Source organism: Chenopodium quinoa, unplaced genomic scaffold (assembly GCF_001683475.1).
Source record: "Chenopodium quinoa cultivar QQ74 unplaced genomic scaffold, ASM168347v1, whole genome shotgun sequence".
NCBI lineage: Eukaryota > Viridiplantae > Streptophyta > Magnoliopsida > Caryophyllales > Amaranthaceae > Chenopodium > Chenopodium quinoa.
In genome coordinates this window covers 1,385,943-1,406,723 of record NW_018744517.1, presented here as the reverse complement: position 1 = coordinate 1,406,723, position 20,781 = coordinate 1,385,943, and the positions used below count along the sequence as shown (strand labels likewise).

The window sequence follows — 20,781 nt, the reverse complement described above, 5'->3', positions numbered from 1 at the left end:
AAGGGGAAAAGAAGTGTTAGAGGACCTGCATGCGGGCTTTTGTGCATCACATATAGGCGGCAGGACTCTAGCAAAAAGGGCCAGGCGGCAAGGCTACATTTAGCCCTCCGTTGAGGCAGACGCCATGGAGTTGGTGAAGAAATGTGACAAGTGCCAAAGGTTTGGCCGCCTCATCCACCGTCCCGTAAAAGACATGACGGCTATTGACTGCCCGGTTCCATTTGCAAAGTAGGGCATGCATGGACATCTTAGGTCCCTATACGCTTGCCACAGGCGGCAGAAGATATATTCTAGTGGATGTAGACTACTTCACCAAATGGGTCGAGGCAAAGGCAGTCAAAGGCATCAAGACAAAGGATGTCATCTCCTTCATTTGGAGGAACATCATCATCCGGTTTGGGGTTCTTATGTCTATGGTATTTGACAATGGTCCTCAGTTTGAAACTTCTACCCTCAAGAGTAGGTTGGGAGATCAGAGGATCTCACATTGTTTCGCATACGTTGGCCGACCCCAAGCAAACGGCCAAGTTGAAGCCTTCAACAAGCTCATCTCTGACGGCATAAAAAAGAAGATTTAAAGAGCTGGTGGTCTTTGGGCGGATGAGTTACCTCACGTCCTTTGGGCCATCAGAACTACTGAAAAGGGGTCAACCGGTGAAACCCCGTTTCTCATGACATACAACACTAAAGTTATCCTATTAATTGAACTTTATGAGCCAACACTCCGAGTCATGCTCTATGATAAAGAGGCTAATTGGGAGCCCATGCGTCTTGCATTGGATTCACTCCCGAAACGCAGGGGCAATGCCGCCTTGTGTCATGAGATATACGGTCTAAGAATGACAAGGGCTTAGAACAAAAGAGTACACAAGTGGCCCCTCAAAGTGGGGGACTTTGTACTACGTAAAATGGAAGTAAACGGTAGGGAAAATGAACAAGGAAAGCTAACCCCTAATTGGGAGGGCCCCTACTGGATTTTGGAAGAAATTAGAGGTGGCAACTACCGCTTCAAAACACTAGACGGCAGGCAGCTAGCCAGAAACTGGAATGTAGATAACTTGAAAAAGTACTACTTCTAAGGAGTTGTAAATATTTTTGTAAATAGAGTATATGAATAGAAAGAATACTTTATTTCAATTGATTTAATTCTAAAGTCCCATGTGCAATGCACAACCGGGAATCTTCTAAGTCCAATGTGCAATGCACAACCGGGCACCTACCAAGATCCAATTGTGCAATGCATAACCGGGCACACGTTTGCTCAAAATGTGTAAAAAGCTAGGTACCTAACTTAGCTATTTAAAAGGCCCAAGGCCAGTATATCTTAAACAACTTTCTCTAACCTTGAGCAGGTATCCGGCGACGCCCATCCGGGTGAATTCGTCGAAGAGAACATCTCCCTTTCGGGTGGTAAATTGTTCTATGCGTCAAAAACTCAAACGACTATAACCGGTAAGGTTAAATTCTTGACCGTTCGAATGACCATTTACAAACAAGATACACCCAGTAATTGCCCCAAGGCAATACATATGGTGAATTAAATACTGTTAAGCAGCCGATTTTTGCCTAAAAACAATACCGCCGGCCCCCGCGTTTATGCTGAAGTTCAACCATGATTGACTTCAAGGTTATCTCAACAATGGTAACCGGCTATTGCCCCAAGGCAATACAACCACAGAATTACATCATAGGTTGCAACCGGTTATTGCCCCAACGCAGTATAAACGGTGATATCGACCTTGATCAGCAGCCGGCTTTTGCCCAAAAGCACTCCAACCGGCTCAAGCCTCCCCCCCCCTGCATAAGGTTAGACCCTGTTGACATCAGCATATGCCTGGCTATTGCCCCAAGGCATACAGGCGGCAATCTACACTTCAATGCGCAACCGGTTTTTTCAAGAAAGCACTGCAGCCTGCTACGACGTTAGAAACAAGGCCAGAACCTTGTCTCATACCTAGGCCGCCTGTAGGCCAATGACGGCGTGGTCAGGGAACCAAGTGATAGCCTTCAGCCGCGCAAGTGAGTACCCTGAGTTTGATTAAGTTGGTACAGCTGACAGTCTTGTTGTAAAATGGTCAAGGACCTCATACTCGTTTGTCCGGATGCTTATGAACGGCTGCTTGCTTAGAGTTGGTAACTATAAGCAAACAACCATCCAGGAGCAGGCAGAGGCAGTGCATCCGGCATATCACAATATATGCATCCGACATTCCTCAAGATTTCATGCAAAAATTAAAAATCGCGGAAATTTAAAAATTGCAAAAATTGAAAAGAATTGAGATAAAAATGACAAAAGCAAGCTGACCCAGTCAGCATGTATATATAAAAATTAAAATTGAAATGTTAAACTAGACCCGCTTCCGGTGAAAAGCGATACAGAAAATACATGGCTCGCAAGCCGGAAAAGTTGAAAAATAGAAAGCTTAAGACTGAGCCGGGTCCTTGGAGGCGGTCTCCAAAGCAAGAGGGGGACGATCTCTTCCTAATTCTCAACATTGGGCTCCTCCCCCCCGTCTGAGCCAATCTCCGCCTGCATGGCTTCGATCTCCTTCTTGACCCACTCTTCATACGGCTCCGGAGCCGGCTGCTTCGTCTTTTGGGCCTCAATGGCAAGATCCGCATATTTTTAGGTGAGTTCCTAGACGGCATAATCCATGTCCGGATGTACCAGGGAACAAGCCATATGCATACGGTTGGCACAATCTTGCTCATTCTCTTCAGTGAGCCGGCTCTATTATGCTTCCAAGGTGGGTTGGATGTTCTGACTCGCTGAAGCCGCCTCCTTCTTCACATCCTCTTCTGCATTTTCCTTCTCTATTTGAAGGTAGTGCAGCTTGATTTGAGCCTCGTTGAGGGACTTTTGGAGTGTCTTGATGGAGTCCACCTGTTTCATGATTATGCTTTTAGTTTCTAATTCATTCATAGCCCGTCTTACCTCCTATTGCTTGCGGGCGTAGGCCTTCTTGAGCTCCTCCACGCGAAGCATGGACTGCGAAGACCAAAACGGTGTTAAAAGGGTCAAACGACACAATACCTTGGAAATATTCAGTTGGAAAAATCCATACCTTAGCCAGGCTGACCATAATCCGGTCAGCATTGAAGGTATTGATCCTTGGGATCGCCTCCTTCTCCTCCCTGGGGATGGCCTTCAGCATCGCCCGGGCGTACTGCTCTACATCCAACCAGCGAGGGGAGAGATCTGCACCAGAAAGAGATGGTGAGAAAGCAACATACTTCCCTCCTATTGACATCCGGCTGCGAAATGAGTCTTCTGGCTGGAGCAGGGAGTGCGACTTGACCCGCATGGGCTTGTCAAGCAAAGAAGGGTTGAAGGGATCTATTGTAACTTGTGAGATTCGGTAAGGGTCATAACTACCCTCAGCCGACATAGAGGCGCCGGACGCCCTAGGCGGTGCAGCCCCCCTGTATGCTCTTGGAACATCCGGCTGCCTCAGGGTTAGATAGAACCCCAGACATGTGTTTTTGACAGACTTTCCCCCAACCGTAAGCCGGCTGGGTGCTATCTGGGAGGAGGTCTTCCTCGCCTTATCTTGGGTGGCCGGCTACTCCCCTAGCCGGGGTTTGATGAGCTTTGTAAGGGAGCGAGGCGCCTTGCCCCCATCCTTAACCAAAAAGAAAGTACAAAAGTCAGCCGACAAGAAATTTACAAAATATGAGGTTAGGAAGTAGGTGTATGTACCTTATCTTTTGCCGCGTAGGCAGATTTTTTCTTCTCCGCATTTTCTTTGCGGATGTCGGCGGCAGACTTAGCTGGTGTCTTATCTGCGGGCAACATTGCCAAAGCCCTCATTGCAGAAAAGAAACCGTCTGGTTAGAAGAAGAATGGTTAAGGGTAATAAAAACATGAAATATCTACAAGCGGCCTAATGGGACCAGGCAATTGTGACCTACGTTTCATAAACTGGGTGCTTAGCTTGCAGGCGGATAAAAATGCCTCATCTCGAAGGAACTCGTGTTTTGGTACCCAATTCTTGGGCACACTTATTAGTTCCCCGGTTGAAAGGGCAGTTGTGGTTTGTTCAAAAAACCCCACCTCTATTATTCCCTCGTAGTCCTCATCCGGGACACGAGGCTTTTTACATTTGTGGCCCAGAAATTCGGGCTTCCGGATGTAGGTCTTATACTCCCGGTTTTCCTCTTTGGTGGGAGTAGAAACTAGATAGAACCGGTTCTTCTAGTCTGACCACTTGGATGGATTGTCTAGGGTCATCAATTACTAGGGCTAGGTTGTCAGCGTATACCAGGCTCTGCACCCGCCTGGGCTTCGGCTTAAATATTGCATATGGACGAAGGCCTCTCAGCCGGGGTTAATGTTCTGCATCTCGCAGGAGGCAATGTAACCTAAGATGTTAACCCAAGAGTTGGGGGTTAACTGCCATATTCCCAGACCATACCCTCGAAGGATGGCCTTTATTGTGTTGTGTAGAGGGAACCGAAGAACGGCTAGAAACGCCGCCTCATAGTAGCCGAAATACCCATTTTCATTCGGCTGATTATCTTCCTAGACTATTGTGCCCATCTCAGGCGGCACGATAATTTTCCAATCTGTTCCTAGAGGCCGCATGCGAATGAAGTCCCCTAGGTTTCTGGCCATGCTGGCCCTGTCTTTGGCAAAGACAACGATAAGGAAGGGATCGCCCTTATTATTCCATGAGGGTCTCTCCTCCTCCTCGCTATCTCCAACCGGTGTAAGATAGCTATCACTGTTGCGTTGCTCTGAGATGGGAGAGGAGGCGGTCTCTCCGCTGCTTTCGTCTTCCGAAGGGTTTTCCTTCTCAACCCTAGATGGAGAGGAGGCATCTTCACCGCCTTCCTTATCTAACCCTAGGAGTCCATAACTGGCAGTGCTTGGGGTACCATGCGGGGATCCCCTTGTCATCTCAGCCTGATTAGAGTCCTGCAGTAATTCTTCGGAGGTTTCCCTCTATATTCTTGATCAACGGTTGTTTTCCTAGTTCTAGCCATTGCGTCCTTCACAGAGACAGAGACGGTCAGTTTTAGAGATGAACAAGGATAGTCCTAGTACCCAGAGGCGGCACCCCCATTCCTAGACTCAGCCGTACCAGGAGACCAGCTGACCTTTAAATCGTGGTGTGCCGTGTGTGTGTTGGGTGAATCCATTATTCTAACAACTTATACAGCCAGAAAAGCTTAAAAGACTTTAAGAAACAAGGAACAAAGGTGGTACCTTGTAGTTGGAGAAGAAGCTAGCAAAAGAAGCTGGTGATTGTTACGTGAAGATACCCCAGACGGTGTGCTTTGAACAACTGTAAATTGGCAAAAGAAAGCAATAGTTATTTACCAATGTTTCTAAAAGATACCACAGGCGGAGAAAACCGGTTATAGTTGTATTGGAAATGGCAAAGAAAGCAAATGGGCTAGAGTTTCTAGGAAAATTGCTCAAAGACTGATCGGCGGATAATAGGTCGTTGGTCTACTATCTTAGATCAAATTTAAAATTTATATTCCTAACCTAACTCTATCAAGTTCACACTAGATAGTGGCAAGCTAGGGTCGAACCACAAGGACTAAGTGTATTAATTTGAGCTAATTAAACTAGTAGGAAGGTTGTGAGAAAGCGAGAGAAACAACTAAAACACTACTTAAAGCAATTAACAAGGTACTAGGGAAAGGGGAATCCAATTATGTTAATAAATTCAATAACAAGTTGCAATAGATGATAATTATCTCAATTAGGAACGAAAAACACACTCAACTCACTCTCGCGCAATTAAGCATGCTAATTATCCTACTAAGCTAACTCACTCCCGTGCAAATAGCCTAGCAAAGGTATGGAAGAATCTAGACTCTCAATCAACTCACTTCCGCACAATTGATTGCAAGCACAATGAAGAACCTAGAATCAATTAGCTAAAAATTTTCTACTCAATGTAAGCATCATCCAAACACAATAATCAAGAATAAATTGCATACTAATCACAACCAATCACTCAATCCATTTCCCTAGAAGAAAAACTAAGCATCTTTTTAACTACTAATTAAATACTCTAATTAACAATGAATTAAACCAAAACAAGAATTAAACAAAGCAATAAAGGTGAGAGAAAGTTAGAAAAGCTCATTGAATAGATGAGAAGAGAATCCACAAAGTTGCTTCTTCAACCTCCCAAATCTCCATTGAAATCCAAGCTTTCTCTCTCTAAAACTACTCCTAAACTAGAGAGAGAAAATCCTAATCTAACCCTAATCCTAATTATAGGAGAGAGGAAATGTAAAACTCTCCCTAAGAAGTCTAGGAAGTCTTCTATTTATATTACAAGAAAATAAAGAAGGAAATCCGGAATTAAAGTACAAAAAAGACCCAGAAAGCCGCGCTCGCAGGTCTAGTTGCCGCGCCCGCGGAATGGCATCTCTAGAAAGATGCAAATCCGGGAAAACAGAGTGCCGCGCCCGCGGCAGAAATGGCCGCGCCCGCGGCAACATTGTCGGCGCCCGCGGAGGCTGCGTAGCCTGGCAGTATTTTGCAGATTCAAACAGCCATTACTTCTGTTATAGGAATGTTTTTGGGGTGTTCAACCTACCGTTATAAAGATCTTTAAGTCTAGTTTCCAACGCAATTTGAATTGCCTCAATCCAATGCGTAGATCAAAAGTTATGGCTGAAAGAGTGAACAAGACTCGGTTTAAGGCCTTCTACAAGCTTCAAGCTTTCTTGTCTCAAGCTTCTTAGCTTCTTTCTTAGCTTCAAGCTTTTTCTATTGATGTTTCTTGACTTTTCTCGGGTCATAAGAATCGAAGAAAGCGTTAAGCACCTACACAAATAGACCAAGAGAGAAAAGAGTGAAAGAACACATAGAAAAACATGCAAATCAAGCTAGAAACCGAGAAAAAAGCATAATATTCACAACTAAGGCCTAAAACCATAAACTAAGACAAAGATAACGAAAACAAGACTAAGAGGAATAGAAATAACCAAGAAACACCGAAATAAACCTAAAATTAAGGGAGAAAAACGCCCTAATATGTGTCATAAATAACACTTATCAAAGACCGCCCATGGCGGTTATAGTACCGACTGAGGACTATCGCAAGCAGCTCATGAAGGGAATTTTACAAAGATACCACAGACGGTATAGAACCGGTTGTAGTTCAGCTAAAAACAATTACCTAAGCTGCTCGAAAGCCCCTTAGACGGCATAAAACTGACCGAAGGCCTAATAGATGGTGACTTTGAGTATAGCTCAAAAATACCCCAGACGGTATGAGACCGACTGAGTTCTCAGCAAAGCAATTCAAAAGAAAAGTTTGTAAAAGATGCCCCATACGGTATACACGGGCTGTGGGTCTATTAAATGCAATTCACAATGAAATTGGTTGAAGATGCCCCTGACGGTATACACCGGCTGTGGGTCTATTGAATGCAATTCTCAATAAAATTGCTTGAAGATACCCCAGATGGTATATACCGACTGTGGGTCTATTGAATGCAATTCACAATGAAATTGCTAAAAGACGCTCCAAACGGCATAAGACCGGCTGCTGCTCTATCAGAAATTGAGATGAAAAAACTGACAAGGTCAGAAGGATACCTTAGTGAGACGGGCAAAAAGAAATCACTCAACCGGTACCCGGATGTATTGGAAGTAAAGGCTGTATCAAAGAAATAGCAGCCGGAATTATAAACTCTCTTTTTCTCTCAAATAATCTCTCTCAAAAATTTGGAAAAGTGAGGAATGAGAGGGGGGAGGTTCCTACTTATGGGAAACCCCAGAAGGCGAAACGTCACCTTCCCCCTCTACCAATTTCAAAATTCAAAAAATGGAGGGAAGGAGGCAAACCGCCGCTTTCTCGCATTGTAACAAGTGTCCCAGGTTCCACGTGGAAAGCCACGTCACACCTGTGAGGGGCAAATGTTTGGGGTAAAAATGACCCCTTCCACGTGGCCCAATAAGGGGCTAACACGTGACAACCTCGTAGAGGCCCAAGGCGATCCAATCAGAGGATGCCACGTGGTATTGTACCCCAATGGGGGAGAAGATTCTCATCTGCTATGTATAGGAGAAATTCCTCATTGATTAGATATACACAAATACAAACACAAACCCGAGCAATATTAATTGCGGAATCTCTGTGAATAAGTGAGAAAAAACCTATTTACTTTCCGCACATTTACTCATCCGGAATCATACTAACTTCATCGTCGGAGGCGAAACTCCACCCAACCAGAGTTTCGTGGTTTTGCAGATACATACGTCAGGAGCGCATACTTAGTATTTTAACTCTCCCAAGGGACTCCTAAAAACCCCGAAACAATAACTATCGGAATATTTTTCCTCGACCTTTAGTATTGTAAGCTCTCTTGTTTGAGTACTAGTCGTTTTGATGTTGTCAAACGTCTGCCGTAAATGGGGATTATAACGACAACACTCGGCCGGCTAGGTCCTCTTAGTAAGGAAATCTAACAATGCAAGACTGGGAATGTCCCTTTCTTAACAATAGGGAACATGGTTTTTTGTTTAAAAGGCCTATTTAAGAGCGAGACTGTGAAAATGCATGGCCGTGCTCAGATGGATTTTTGAAATCATCTACTTATTGACAATCGAACTCGGGAATCGAGAAACACTTCTGGATGTAATAAGGATGACAAAGAATCTTACCTTATAGTTCATGAAGAGACATTAAGTGACATATGAACTGGGCTATACACTAATTGCACACTTGTCCGAAAGTACAAGTGGGAGATTGAAAGGAATGGTGTCCTTCCAACAATTGTATTATTCCAATAGAGGGTTCAGAATTATTAGAAAGCTAATTCTTTAGAAAGGTCAAGTGATCGGAATGCCTAGTTGGAGGCCGCTTATGATCAGTAATATTAATGTATAATTACTATTTCAGCTTAATCTTTACTGAACCATTCGGGTCACACCCCAATCGAGTAACCGAACCGAATTGATGAAACAATCCAAAGGATTAGAAGAGTCATTAGAGTTTTACGAACAAAGACGTCGGAAAGTGAGCATAGAGCGTCGAAACCGTGCGTCATAAGTCGACTCAAATTTAGAATTCGACGACTTGAGAAAAATCAACAAGCGACAATTTCGAGCTATGGCGTAGCCTCGCATTGGCCTAACCATGCGAGTGCTAGGATATCCTAGGCCACGCACCATGCTTAGCTTGGTAACAACGCACGCATGCTAGCATCGCATGTTAGCAGCGTTGGCAAGCTAGCTGGTGTAGCATGGCTAACATGGCAGGCGGGCTAGGCGTGCTAGCATGCTAGTGCCTCGCACATAGTAGCACTGCCGCAAGCATGCAACACATAGCAGCTTGCTATACGTGTATGTGCTTTGTGCTGTGCATGCGTGCTTGCTAGCGAGCAGCACCAAACAGCAACGTGCAAGATGGATGGGCTGTGCGTGCTAGCGTAGCAGCACCTAGTACCACGCCACTCGCATAGCAGCAACACCCACAATAAATAAGCAGCAGCAGCTAGCATCCCGCAAGGCTTGCGTAGCGTGCTGGCTGCGCATGTTCGTGGGTAGGATGGCCAGTGATATACACGTTTTATACATAGATTTCGACTTTTCATCACATTCTTGCATGGTTTTAGGCTCTTTAGAGCCGTTTCTCGCTAACATTCTATTCTCTAGTGTGTTCGATATGCTTTTGTAAGTTTTACAGGAAATGCGAGTTCTTTGGATGATTCGGACACATTTTGGATGTCTATGGGAAATGTTAGTGAAGCAAGGATGGAGAACCAAGCTAAGATCGAGCCACAAAGCGTTCAACTCTATGTTGCCCGGTTGGCCTATGCATGCCCGGTTGCACCGGGCATAGAAGGATTGATTTCGATGGAGCTAATAAGAAGAAAAGAAGTTGTTTTGGTCATTTATCCCACGCGCCCGATCGGGCTAGCTATGCCCGGTTGGACCGGGCGCGTTACGGTTGATGTTGTTGCGAAGACTACAAAGCAAGGGAAGCAACGCAACCAAGTTGAGCCTCGTGCCCGATCGGGCGTCACTTGGCTGGTTGGATCGGGCGCCAAGGAGAAGTCTATGAAGAAGTGCGCATCCATCAGATATCACCTGCCCGATCGGGCGGTGCTCGCCTGGTCAGATCGGGCAGGGTTATGCGCATGTCGATTTTATTATTTTCGAGATTTTATTTTATTAAGGGTATAAATACCCCTTGTAATCATCATTAGAATAGATATTATTTTTTCTTAAGTTTTATTTCTCTCTCTAGAACCCTAGTTCATTACTTTTAAGCAAATTAATTCCTTCATTAGATTCGAGTATTGTTAATTAACAATTTGAGTAATTTCAATTGAAGCATCATTGGTATTCATCTCTATTCCTTTCTCCTTCAATTATTTTTGTTTTCTATTATGTATTCCTTGATTATTATTGTTATTGCTTCTTTCAATATGTGTGAGTAGTTTTCTTATTCCAAGATCTAGGGTAGCCCAATTATGATTGATGCATGAATTGATTCTTTAAATTCTCTAATAATTATTGCAATTGTTTATTTTAAATTGATTGTGATTATGCCAATACTACATTAGAGATAATTAGTATTGTTATTGTTCCATAGTTTCAGTCATAACGAGAGTTGGGTTTTAACGGAATTGAGTAAATTAATTTAGGGTTTGAAATTCATCACGAGAGTAGTTGAATTGATAATTGGGAAGTGAAGTAAAGTGTTTAATGTCTTTAATTTGCATGATTCCATGAGAATAGGCTTGATTGTATGTTAGGGAAGTCATTGATACTCGAGAGAGGTTCTTGGTATTGATTAGGGTTTACTTTTCCCTATGTTAATTTGAATTGAAAGTTAGGGGTAGATTTATAATTGCATCGATCGTAATTGCGGTGATACTTGATCTAGGATGTTTTAGCTTATTGATTCATTATATTCTTTTGATTTATTCTAGTTTTCCATACATTAGCTCTTAGTTTATTCCACCATTGATTTGATTCTTGCTTAGTAATTATTTGAGTCAAGATAATTTAGGTGAACCTTAGTCTCTTGGGATTCGACCCTTACTTGGCCGGCTACATAGTTAGGAGGAATAGTTAGGTTATTTTTGTTTGGTACGCGACACGCCTATTAAATTTTGGCGCCGTTGCCGGGGACTAACGGTTTCATTTGATTATTTGTGATTCGTTTTTGTTAAGCTTCATTCGTTGCTCTGGCTATTTTCTCTTGTGTTTTTGATATTCTTTCTCTAGTTTTCTTGTTGCATGCCCACACGACGTTCAGGGTCAGACTATCTTGAACCATTTGACTCTGAGATTGAGGCAACTATAAGGAGAAGGAGAGTAAGAAATCGACGAAGGAGAAACATGGAAGATGCCACGAAATCCCTCCTGGAGTACGGTATTCCTGATACGACTACCAGTCTCCTTTCTAACATTGTCAGGTCACTTATGACGGCTTAGCACTTCGAGCTTAAGCCACAAATCATTCAATTTATCTCCAATGATTCATTTGCAGGCTTACCACATGATTGTCCGGTAAGTCATATTGATAGTTTTCTGGAGAAATGTGATACAATTAAAATGAATGGTGTTACCGATGATGATATCAGACTACGCCTTTTCCCTTTCTCATTAAGGGATAGGGCAAAGGAGTGGTTGAGAGATGAAGGCACTGGCTCATTCGATACATGGGACAAGCTAGTGAAAGCCTTCTTAGTAAAGTTTCTAGAACAGGAGAAGACTGCTAGGTTGAGAAACGAATTATCCACCTTCAGGCAGTCAGATGATGAGTCCCTATACGATGCGTGGAGGAGTTTCAAGCGATTGCAGAGGCAATGCCCCCACCATGGTAGTCCTGAATGGATGTTAATCCAAAACTTCTACAATGGTTTGATCCATGAGTTCCGCATATACATCGATGCTGCATCCGGAGGTTCAATCATGATTAAGAACCCAACGGAGGCCAAGGAGCTCATAGAGAAAATGGCAGCCAACGATAATTACCATCCAAGAGGCCGACAGAATGTGAAAAAGGAGGTAAGCTAGATGTAGATGCTTTGACTATGTTAACTAGTTCTGTGCAGGCACTAATAAGCAGGAATGATAAGCTCCAAGATGGAACTTCTACTAGCCCATAGGAAGTTTGTCAAATGTGTAATGTGTAGGGCCACATCGCGCCTGATTGCCCACAGAACTTGAGTGAGATGTCTATTGAAAAAGCCAATGCTTTCTACTCTTCGAACCCCATAAAGCCTTTTGAACACCCAAGCACAACAGAATCCACCACCACCATCGCCTCGACCCAACAACTACAACTCACCACCCGGTTTCCAACAAAGACCACCTATGAACCAACAACCAAGGCAACTACGTCCCCAAAATTCTAGTCTTGAGTTAATGATGGAGAGCTTCATTACCACAACCAATAGTTCCATCCAATAACAAAGTAACTCCATCCAACAGTTGCAAGCCCAGAGTAAGCTCATGGAAAACCAAATAAGTCAACTTTCACAACAAGTGAGTCATTTATCAACTCTTCATGATCAAGCAAAGGTCCAAAAAGAAAAATGCAATGCAGTTTTCTTGAGAAGAGATGAACCATCTCCGAGGCAAATAGATGATAAAGTGCACAGTGTGGAGTCAAGAAAGGATGAAAAGGGTGAAGATGTACATAGTTCCAAATATGTTGCTCCATTGGCCTATGAGGAACCGATGCCCTTCCTGCAAAGGTTGTCAAGGGTCGTACTCGATAGACATTTTGGGAAATACTGCGAAGTTCTTAAGAAGGTACACGCCTCTACTCCTTTTTCCGATCTTTTAATTCAAATGCCTCAATATGCAAATTTTGTGAAGCATATTAAAGATCAACATGAGGATAAGGAAGTAGTAAATGAGAAAGGCTCTACTCTTTATGTGATAGCCTACCACCTAAGCTGCATGATCCTGGTAGTTTCACTATTCCCTGTATGATAAACGAAAAAATTTTCGACAAGGTTTTGTGTGATTTAGGTGCCAGTGTTAATTTAATGCCTTATTCATTATAAGAAAAATTGGGTTTGCAAAAAACATAAACCTTCCCCTATTTCTCTTCAAATAGCTGATAGGATTTCTAGACTCCCTAAGGGCGTGGTTGAGGATGTATTAGTTAAGGTTGGTGAACTTGTTTTTCCTGTTGATTTTGTTGTTATGGAAATGAAAGAAGACCATAAGATCCCGATTATATTCGGTCGTCCATTCCTTGCCACAAGTCAAGCTCTAATAGATGTTCCTAAAGGACAAGTGACCATTAGGGCCGAGGATAAACAAGTCATGTTTAAGCTCTTTAATGAACATAATTTTATACTTGATGGTGGTACTTGTTTAATAATTGATACTACTAACCCTTTGGTTGATAAGTGTGTATTTGGTAGAAATTTTGTGAGAAACGATGACAAAATTCCACCAAATGATGTGTTTAGCTACATGAAGGTAAGTTCAGATACAAAGCATGTCAAATATAAAGTGAAGGAGTCACTTGGAGGCAGATATTTTCATGGGAAACATCGCGGAGTTCCTTCTTCGTGTGGTGACCCAGGTTGAGCTAATAACGAAGGTCAAGCTAAAGACCTTGATAAACTAGCGCTTTGCGAGAGGCAACCCGTATTTTATTGTTTTTACTGTAGTCTTTTCTATTTTTTTGTGCGTTTTTGTTTGTCTTTGGCTTTTAGAGAGGTAAGGAGAGTGTAACTCGAGCTTGTGGGAGTTTATTTTTGTGCAGATTTTGAGCCAAAGAAGAGCTAAATTCGTTAAACCTTCCAATATCCTTCGCGCCCGATCGGGCACCCATGCCCGGTCAGACCGGGCGCGCAAACGTTTCAGCAAAACTGCTCAAGTTCCACAGGCCATAACTTTTGCGTTACTTAATGGATCTTTGCGTGTGACCTATCGTCGGAAAATCTTCAAGTCTACTTTCCAATAAAATTAGAATCACTACATTATCAATTATACATCAAAAGTTATGATCTGAATAATGAACATGACTCAATTTCTATCCTTTTCCCCACTAACTTCCCTTAAGACAATGAGGACATTGTCTGATTTGGCTTGGGGGGAAGTTCTTGTGTAAGCACTCTCTCTTTCTACTTTAGTGTGTTTAGACTAGCAGTAAGGTTTAATGCTTTCATATTCACCAAAAAAAAAATGAAAAGTACGAGAATCATGATAGTGAATAGCCATCGAACTACTTCCCTGTGCCCCTATCCTTAATGGTAAAAGGTTTTGATTTAATTTCGATTGAAAGACTTGCATTGTGGATTAAAAGATCATGATTTGACCTTTAATTGGTTGATCCCTAGTAGGGGTCAAAGCTATTAACCTTGTATGATTTAGGAGCTTGACTGTGTTAACCGTGAGGCTTAAGCCTTATATATTCATTCATGTGTGTGTTTAGCTCCTGTTGTAGCATTGATCTTAGTTTTGATTCTAGACTCTTAGTAGTGTGTCTTAATGCATTGCACGTGCACGTTGAAATGACGAAGGCCATGTTCAGTACGTTACAAGATTCAAAAAGTCAACATTTTACTAGGTTGAGCGATATTATAACCTTCTAAACACGCGAGTGTTGTGAGATGGGGAGATTGCATTATTGGTGGGGATGGTGAGAGATTGAGCTCATTTTTAGCTCGTCACATAAAAAGTGTGTTGAGTGACCACTGATGTGAGATATTCTATTCACCGATTCTTGAAATATACATGGTTGGTCTCGTTTGACAACTAATTAGGTGGATCGACGGTTTGAGTGATTTGATTTTGAATCCGTGTTTTAAATTTGCATTATGGGGTGAAGTATGTTGTTTGGTTATCTGTTATTTTTTATTGTCTTGCTTGAGGAAAAGCAAGAGTTTAGCTTGGGGGAATTTGATATACACGTTTTATGCATAGATTTATCCCGACTTTTCATCACATTCTTGCATGGTTTTAGGCTCTTTAGAGCCGTTTGTTGCTAACATTCTATTCTCTAGTGTGTTCGATATGCTTTGGTAAGTTTTACAGGAAATGCGAGTTCTTTGGATGATTCGGACACATTTTTTATGTCTATGGGAAATGTTAGTGAAGCAAGGATGGAGAACCAAGCTAAGATCGAGCCATAAAGCGTTCAACTTTGCGTTGCCCGGTTGGCCTATGCATGCCCGGTTGCACCAGGCATAGAAGGACTGATTTGGTTGGAGCTAATACGGAGAATAGAAGCTGTTTTGGGCATTTATCCCACGCGCCCGATCGGGCTAACTGTGCCAGGTAAGACTGGGCGCGTGGTGGTTGATGTTGTTGCGAAGACTACGAAGCAAGGGAAGCTAGGCAGCCAAGTTGATCCTTGTGCCCGATCGGGCGCCACTTGCCCGGTTGGATCGGGCACCAAGGAGAAGGCTACGAAGAAGTGCGCAGCCATCAGATACAAACTTCCCGATCGGGCGGGGCTCGCCCGATCAGACCGGGCAGGGTTATGCGCATGTCGATTTTATTATTTTCAAGATTTTATTTTATTATGGGTATAAATACCCCATCGTAATCATCATTAGAATTGATATTATTTTTTCTTAAGTTTTATTTCTTCTCTCTAGAACCCTAGTTCATTACTTTTAAGCAAATTAATTCCTTCATTAGATTCGTGTATTGTTAATTAACAATTTGAGTAATTTCAATTGAAGCATCATTGGTATTCATCTTTATTCCTTTCTCCTTCAATTATTTTTGTTTTCAATTATGTTTTCCTTGATTATTATTGTTATTGCTTCTTTCAATATATGTGAGTAGTTTTCTTATTCCAAGATCTAGGGTAGCCTAATTATAATTGATGCGTGATTTGATTCTTTAAATTCCCTAATGATTATTGCAATTGTTTATGTTAAATTGATTGTGATTATGCCAATACTATATTAGATACAATTAGTATTGTTATTGTTCCATAGTTTCAATCAAAACGAGAGTTGGGTTTTAACGGAATTGAGTAAATTAATTTAGGGTTTGAAATTCATCACGAGAGTAGTTAAATTGATAATTGGGAAGTGAAGTAAAATGTTTAATGTCTTTAATTTGCATGATTCCATGAGAATAGGCTTGATTGTATGTTAGGGAAGTCATTGATACTCGAGACAGGTCCTTGGTATTGTTTAGGGTTTACTTTTCCCCATGTTGATTGGAATTGTATGTTAGGGGTATAATGCATCGATCGTAATTGTGGTGATACTTGATCTTGGATTTTTTAGCTTGTTGATTCATTATATTCTTTTGATTTATTCTAGTTTTCCATACATTAGCTCTTAGTTTATTCCACCATTGTTTTGATTTTTGCTTAGTAATTATCCGAGTCTAGATAATTTAGGTGAACCTTAATCTCTTGGGATTCGACCCTTACTTGCCCAACTACATAGTTCGGAGGAATAGTGAGGTTATTTTTGTTAGGTATGCGACACGTCTATCAGCCAGCAGCCCAGCCTTGTTGCTAGGAGCTAGCTGGAATCCTTGTCAGCTTAGGCAGGCTGTGACCCCCCAATTGGCTTGGTGGTGCCGATTTTGTGTGGGGACCGATTTCATGGGCTTGTTTGGTGCGCAAGGGATTTGGATGGTTAAGCCCCACCCCCCCCCCCCTCCGGTGGATGGTCCTCACCTACTCTTGTCCTCCATGTGACACTTAGAGCTTTTTTATTGCCTTGCATTTTTATTTTGTTTTTGATTAAAATAAAATAAAGGAAAATGCAAATCTCCCACATTGATAGGAGAAGGGAGATCAAGTCTTCATTCCCTATAAATACCTATGTTTTGGGTTTAGAAAAAATCACTTGAGTTGAACTCAATAAGGCATCTCCCTATAGGTGGGAAAACCTTTAAGTTCGTAATACTCTATTCTTTTCTTGGTCTAGCCCTGACTAACCATCGGTTTAAAGGCCTCTCAAGGATGGATTCGTCGGAGTCTAGCGCATTTGCGTAGCTAAGGCTTTGAAGTCCGAGCTCTATAGGAGGGAAGCACGCATCTAGTGTAAGAATGTCATTTCCCTTTTCCTTTCTTTTGTTGTTTTATTATGTAATTGCATGCTTAGATTAGGTGGTAAGTTTTGGACTTAGTGTATTTTTTTTTAGATTAGCTGTTAAGTATTAAACTTAGCTTATATCCCCAAATTTGGCCGTTTGTATTTCCCCAGAGCAATAATAGATGGTATCTGACCAAGATTATAACTAAGTACCGCTTGTTTTAAACAGTTGGCAGATTTTGTTATTCTAGTCTCTTTTGATTAATTCAAACGGCTGCGAACTTATCTCTAACTAGATAGTCGGTAGGGCCATTTGTTTTTATGTTTATAGAGCAATGTGCCACCCAAATGGAAGACGCTCTCTGCGACGAATTCACCCAAATGGGTGTCGCCGGGCGCCTTCTCATGTTGGAGCAGACGTATTTTTTATATATTAAGTTCATTCGGCCATAGGCCTTACTTTGATCATTCAACCATAGGCCTCATTAGGTTGTTCTAAAAAGAAAAACATATAGCTACTAAGTTTTTTAGACTTCGCTTATATTTACACATGTTGGAGTAGGTGGGAATTTGTAATAAGTTTGTGTGTACTTTTCATAGGCGGCCCTCTCATTGGGAGGATGCATACAAGTAAACAAAAAGTATTGAAAATAAACAACAACTTTTTATTGATATGCTTTCATTTACCAAAAATTTACATGTCTCAGAAATAGTACTTTTTCAAGTTGTCTACGTTCCAAGTTCTGGCCAGCTGCCTGCCGTCTGGTGTTTCCAGGCGGTAGGTGTCGCCTCTTACTTCTTCATAGATCCAGTAGGGGCCTTCCCAATTGGGATTCAACTTTCCCTGCACATTGGCCCTACCGGTTGCCTCTATTTTTTGTAACACAAAGTCCTCTACTTTCAAGGGCCGCTTGTGTACTCTTTTGTTGTAGGCTCTCGTCATTCTTAAACGGTAGATCTCATGACGTAAGGAAGCATTGCCCCTGCGTTCCAAGAGTGAGTTCAATGCTAGCCGCATGGCCTCCCAGTTAGCTTCAACATCATATAACATGACTCGAAGAGTCGGTTCATAGTGCTTAAAAGGTAAAACAGATTCTACACCATAAACCAGGAGAAATGGGGTTTCACCGGTCGCCCCTTTTTTAGTCGTTCTGATGGCCCATAGAACGTGCGGCAATTAATCCGCCTATAGGCCGCAAACTCTTTCAACTTTCCTTTTAATACCATCTGAGATTAACTTGTTGAAAGTTTCTACCTGGCTGTTTGCTTTAGGGCGGCCGACTGATGCAAAACCATGAGTGATAACCAATTCTTCAAAGCAAGTGTCTCAAACCGAGGACCATTTTCAAAGACCATAGACATGGGTACCCCAAATCGGGTGATAACATTTCTCCAGATGAAGGAGTTGACATCCTTTTTCTTAATGCCTTTGACCGCCTCTACTTCTACCCATTTGGTTAAGTAGTCAACAGCAACCAAGATATACCTCTGCCCGCCTGTAGCAGGCGTACATGGACCCAAAATGTCCATGCCCCATTTAGCAAATGGTACCGGGCTGTGAATGGTCGTCTGATCAGTGGCCGGACGGTGTGTGAGCTAGCCAAATCTTTGGCACTTGTCACATTTCTTCACCATTTCCATGGCGTCTGCTTCGAGGGTACGCCAAAAGTAGCCTTTCCGCCTGGTCCTTTTTGCAAGGGTCCCGCCGCCTATGTGGGAGGTGTAAAAGCCTGAATGTAATTCCTCTAAAACCTCTCGTCCCCTTTTTGGGGTGACACATTTCAACAAAGGTTGAGGATAGCCCTTCTTGAAAAGTTCTCCATTATGAATTTCAAAATCGGCCGCACGTTTTTTCATCGAAACTATTTCTGAGTAGGTATCTAGCAAGGTGTCGTTAGTGAAATAAACGCCGGATGCCTTCCATCCATGTTGAGCTTCGGTCTAGTACTCCAATGGGATCTTCTTCAATACTTCTTTTTTCCATAACTTTCCAAAAGACTGACCTAAGAGTATCACAAGAGGCAGATGATGCTAGCTTAGAGAGAGCATCCTCTTGATTGTCCTCTGACCTGGGAACCTAATTTAGATGAAATTCATCAAGTGTCCCAGCTTCTTCCTTGCCCGCCTACAAATATTTGATCATGACCGGATTGGTGGCCTCATAGTCACCATGGTATTGGTTAACGATCAATTGTGAATCAGAGCAGGCGTCAACTATTCTTGCCCCTGTCGCCTTCCACATGCGGATGCCGGCTAGTAGGGCTTCATATTCTGCCTCATTATTTGAGGCTTGGAACTTGAATTGTAGTGCATCTTCATACTTATCCCCTTCAGGAGATTGACATATGACGCCTGCACCACAATTGTTCATGGTAGAGCTCCCGTCCACATATACCTTCTAGACCTGATCAAGGTTTTCAAGATCAGTCGGCCTTGTCATTTCGACAATGAAGTCGGCAAACGCATGTCGCTTCACTACCTTCCTTGGATCGAAGGAGATTTTAAGGATTTGAATTTCAATCGCCCATTTGATCATTAGGCCGGATGATTCCATTGTTTTCATAGGCCTCTTCATAGGTTGGTCTATGTAGATCAAAACTGGATGCGCCAAGAAGTAAGGTTTTAACTTTTTGACAGCCATGAAGAGAGCAAGTCTAAACTTTTCAACCATGGGGTACCGTAGTTATGATTTTCGTAGAACATGTCTAATGAAGTAGACCAGGAGCTGGGTGTTGCCTCTTTTAGGAAGGAGAACATCACTGAGCTCATGGTCTGAGATGGCTAGGTACATGTACAACACTTCTTTTGGCAAAGGGCTAACAAGGCTTAGCAAAGAGTGCAAGTGTTCCTTTTGTTTCAGAAAGGACGCCTCAACATCCGCCCGCAATTCAAACATAGTCTTCTTTTATATAGCTTGGAAGAAATAAAGGCACTTGACGCCTGACTGGCTGAGGAATCTCCCCAATGCCGCTAGACAACCTGTTAATTTTTTAGCCTCTACAGTGCGAGGTGACTTAATGTCAATGACTGCCTGTATTTTTTCTAGGTTGGCCTCTATCCCCCTTTGATGAATCAGAAATCCGAGAAACTTCCCAGACTCAACACCAAAGACACACTTCTTGGGATTGAGCATGACCTTGTGCCGCCTGAGTGTGGCAAATGTTTCTTGGAGGTCAACAAGGTGATCCGCCTGTAGTTTGGACTTGACTATAATGTCATCAATGTAAGCCTCCACATTCCTCCCAATTTGATTAATGAATACTACATTAATCATTCGTTGGAAAGTAGCAGGCGCATTTTTCAAACAAAACAACATCATAGTATAGCAAAATAACCCCTTATCAGTGACGAATGACGTCTTATCTTGATCATTTTTCCACAAGGGTATCTGATGGAAACCTGAATAGGCATCCATGAAACTTATCAAGGTATGGCCGGCTGTAGAATCAACTTAACAATCAATCTTTGGTAGAGGATAACTGTCCTTTCGGACATGCCTTGTAGAGATCTGTGTAGTCAACACACATCCGCCAAGTACCATTCGGCTTCTAGACAAGCACAACAATTGCAACCCAATCTAGGAAAAAACATTGCCGAATGAACCCAGCATCAAGCAAGTTTTTTACCTCGCCGACCGCTACCTAAATTTTTTCTTCATAATGGTGTTATTTTTTTTCTTAACTGGCTTCTTTTAAAGATCCACAGCAAGTTTATGACCAGCAAGATCCAGGCTTATGCCAGGCATCTCTTCTACTTCAAAGGCAAAAATCTCTTCTACATTAAAGGTATCTTTTCTACTTCAAAGGCATCCCATAG

The 20,781-nt window shown here is 42.4% G+C and overlaps 1 protein-coding gene across 1 annotated transcript; it reads left to right on the top strand.

Moving 5' to 3' along the window:
- The first annotated feature begins 12,445 nt into the window (after window positions 1–12,445).
- Window positions 12,446–13,540, top strand: LOC110698388. Its single transcript, XM_021875808.1, has 2 exons — window positions 12,446–12,907; window positions 13,007–13,540. The coding sequence occupies exons 1-2, from the start codon at window positions 12,446–12,448 to the stop codon at window positions 13,538–13,540; spliced, it is 996 nt and encodes a 331-aa protein (XP_021731500.1).
- The last annotated feature ends 7,241 nt before the right edge of the window (window positions 13,541–20,781 follow it).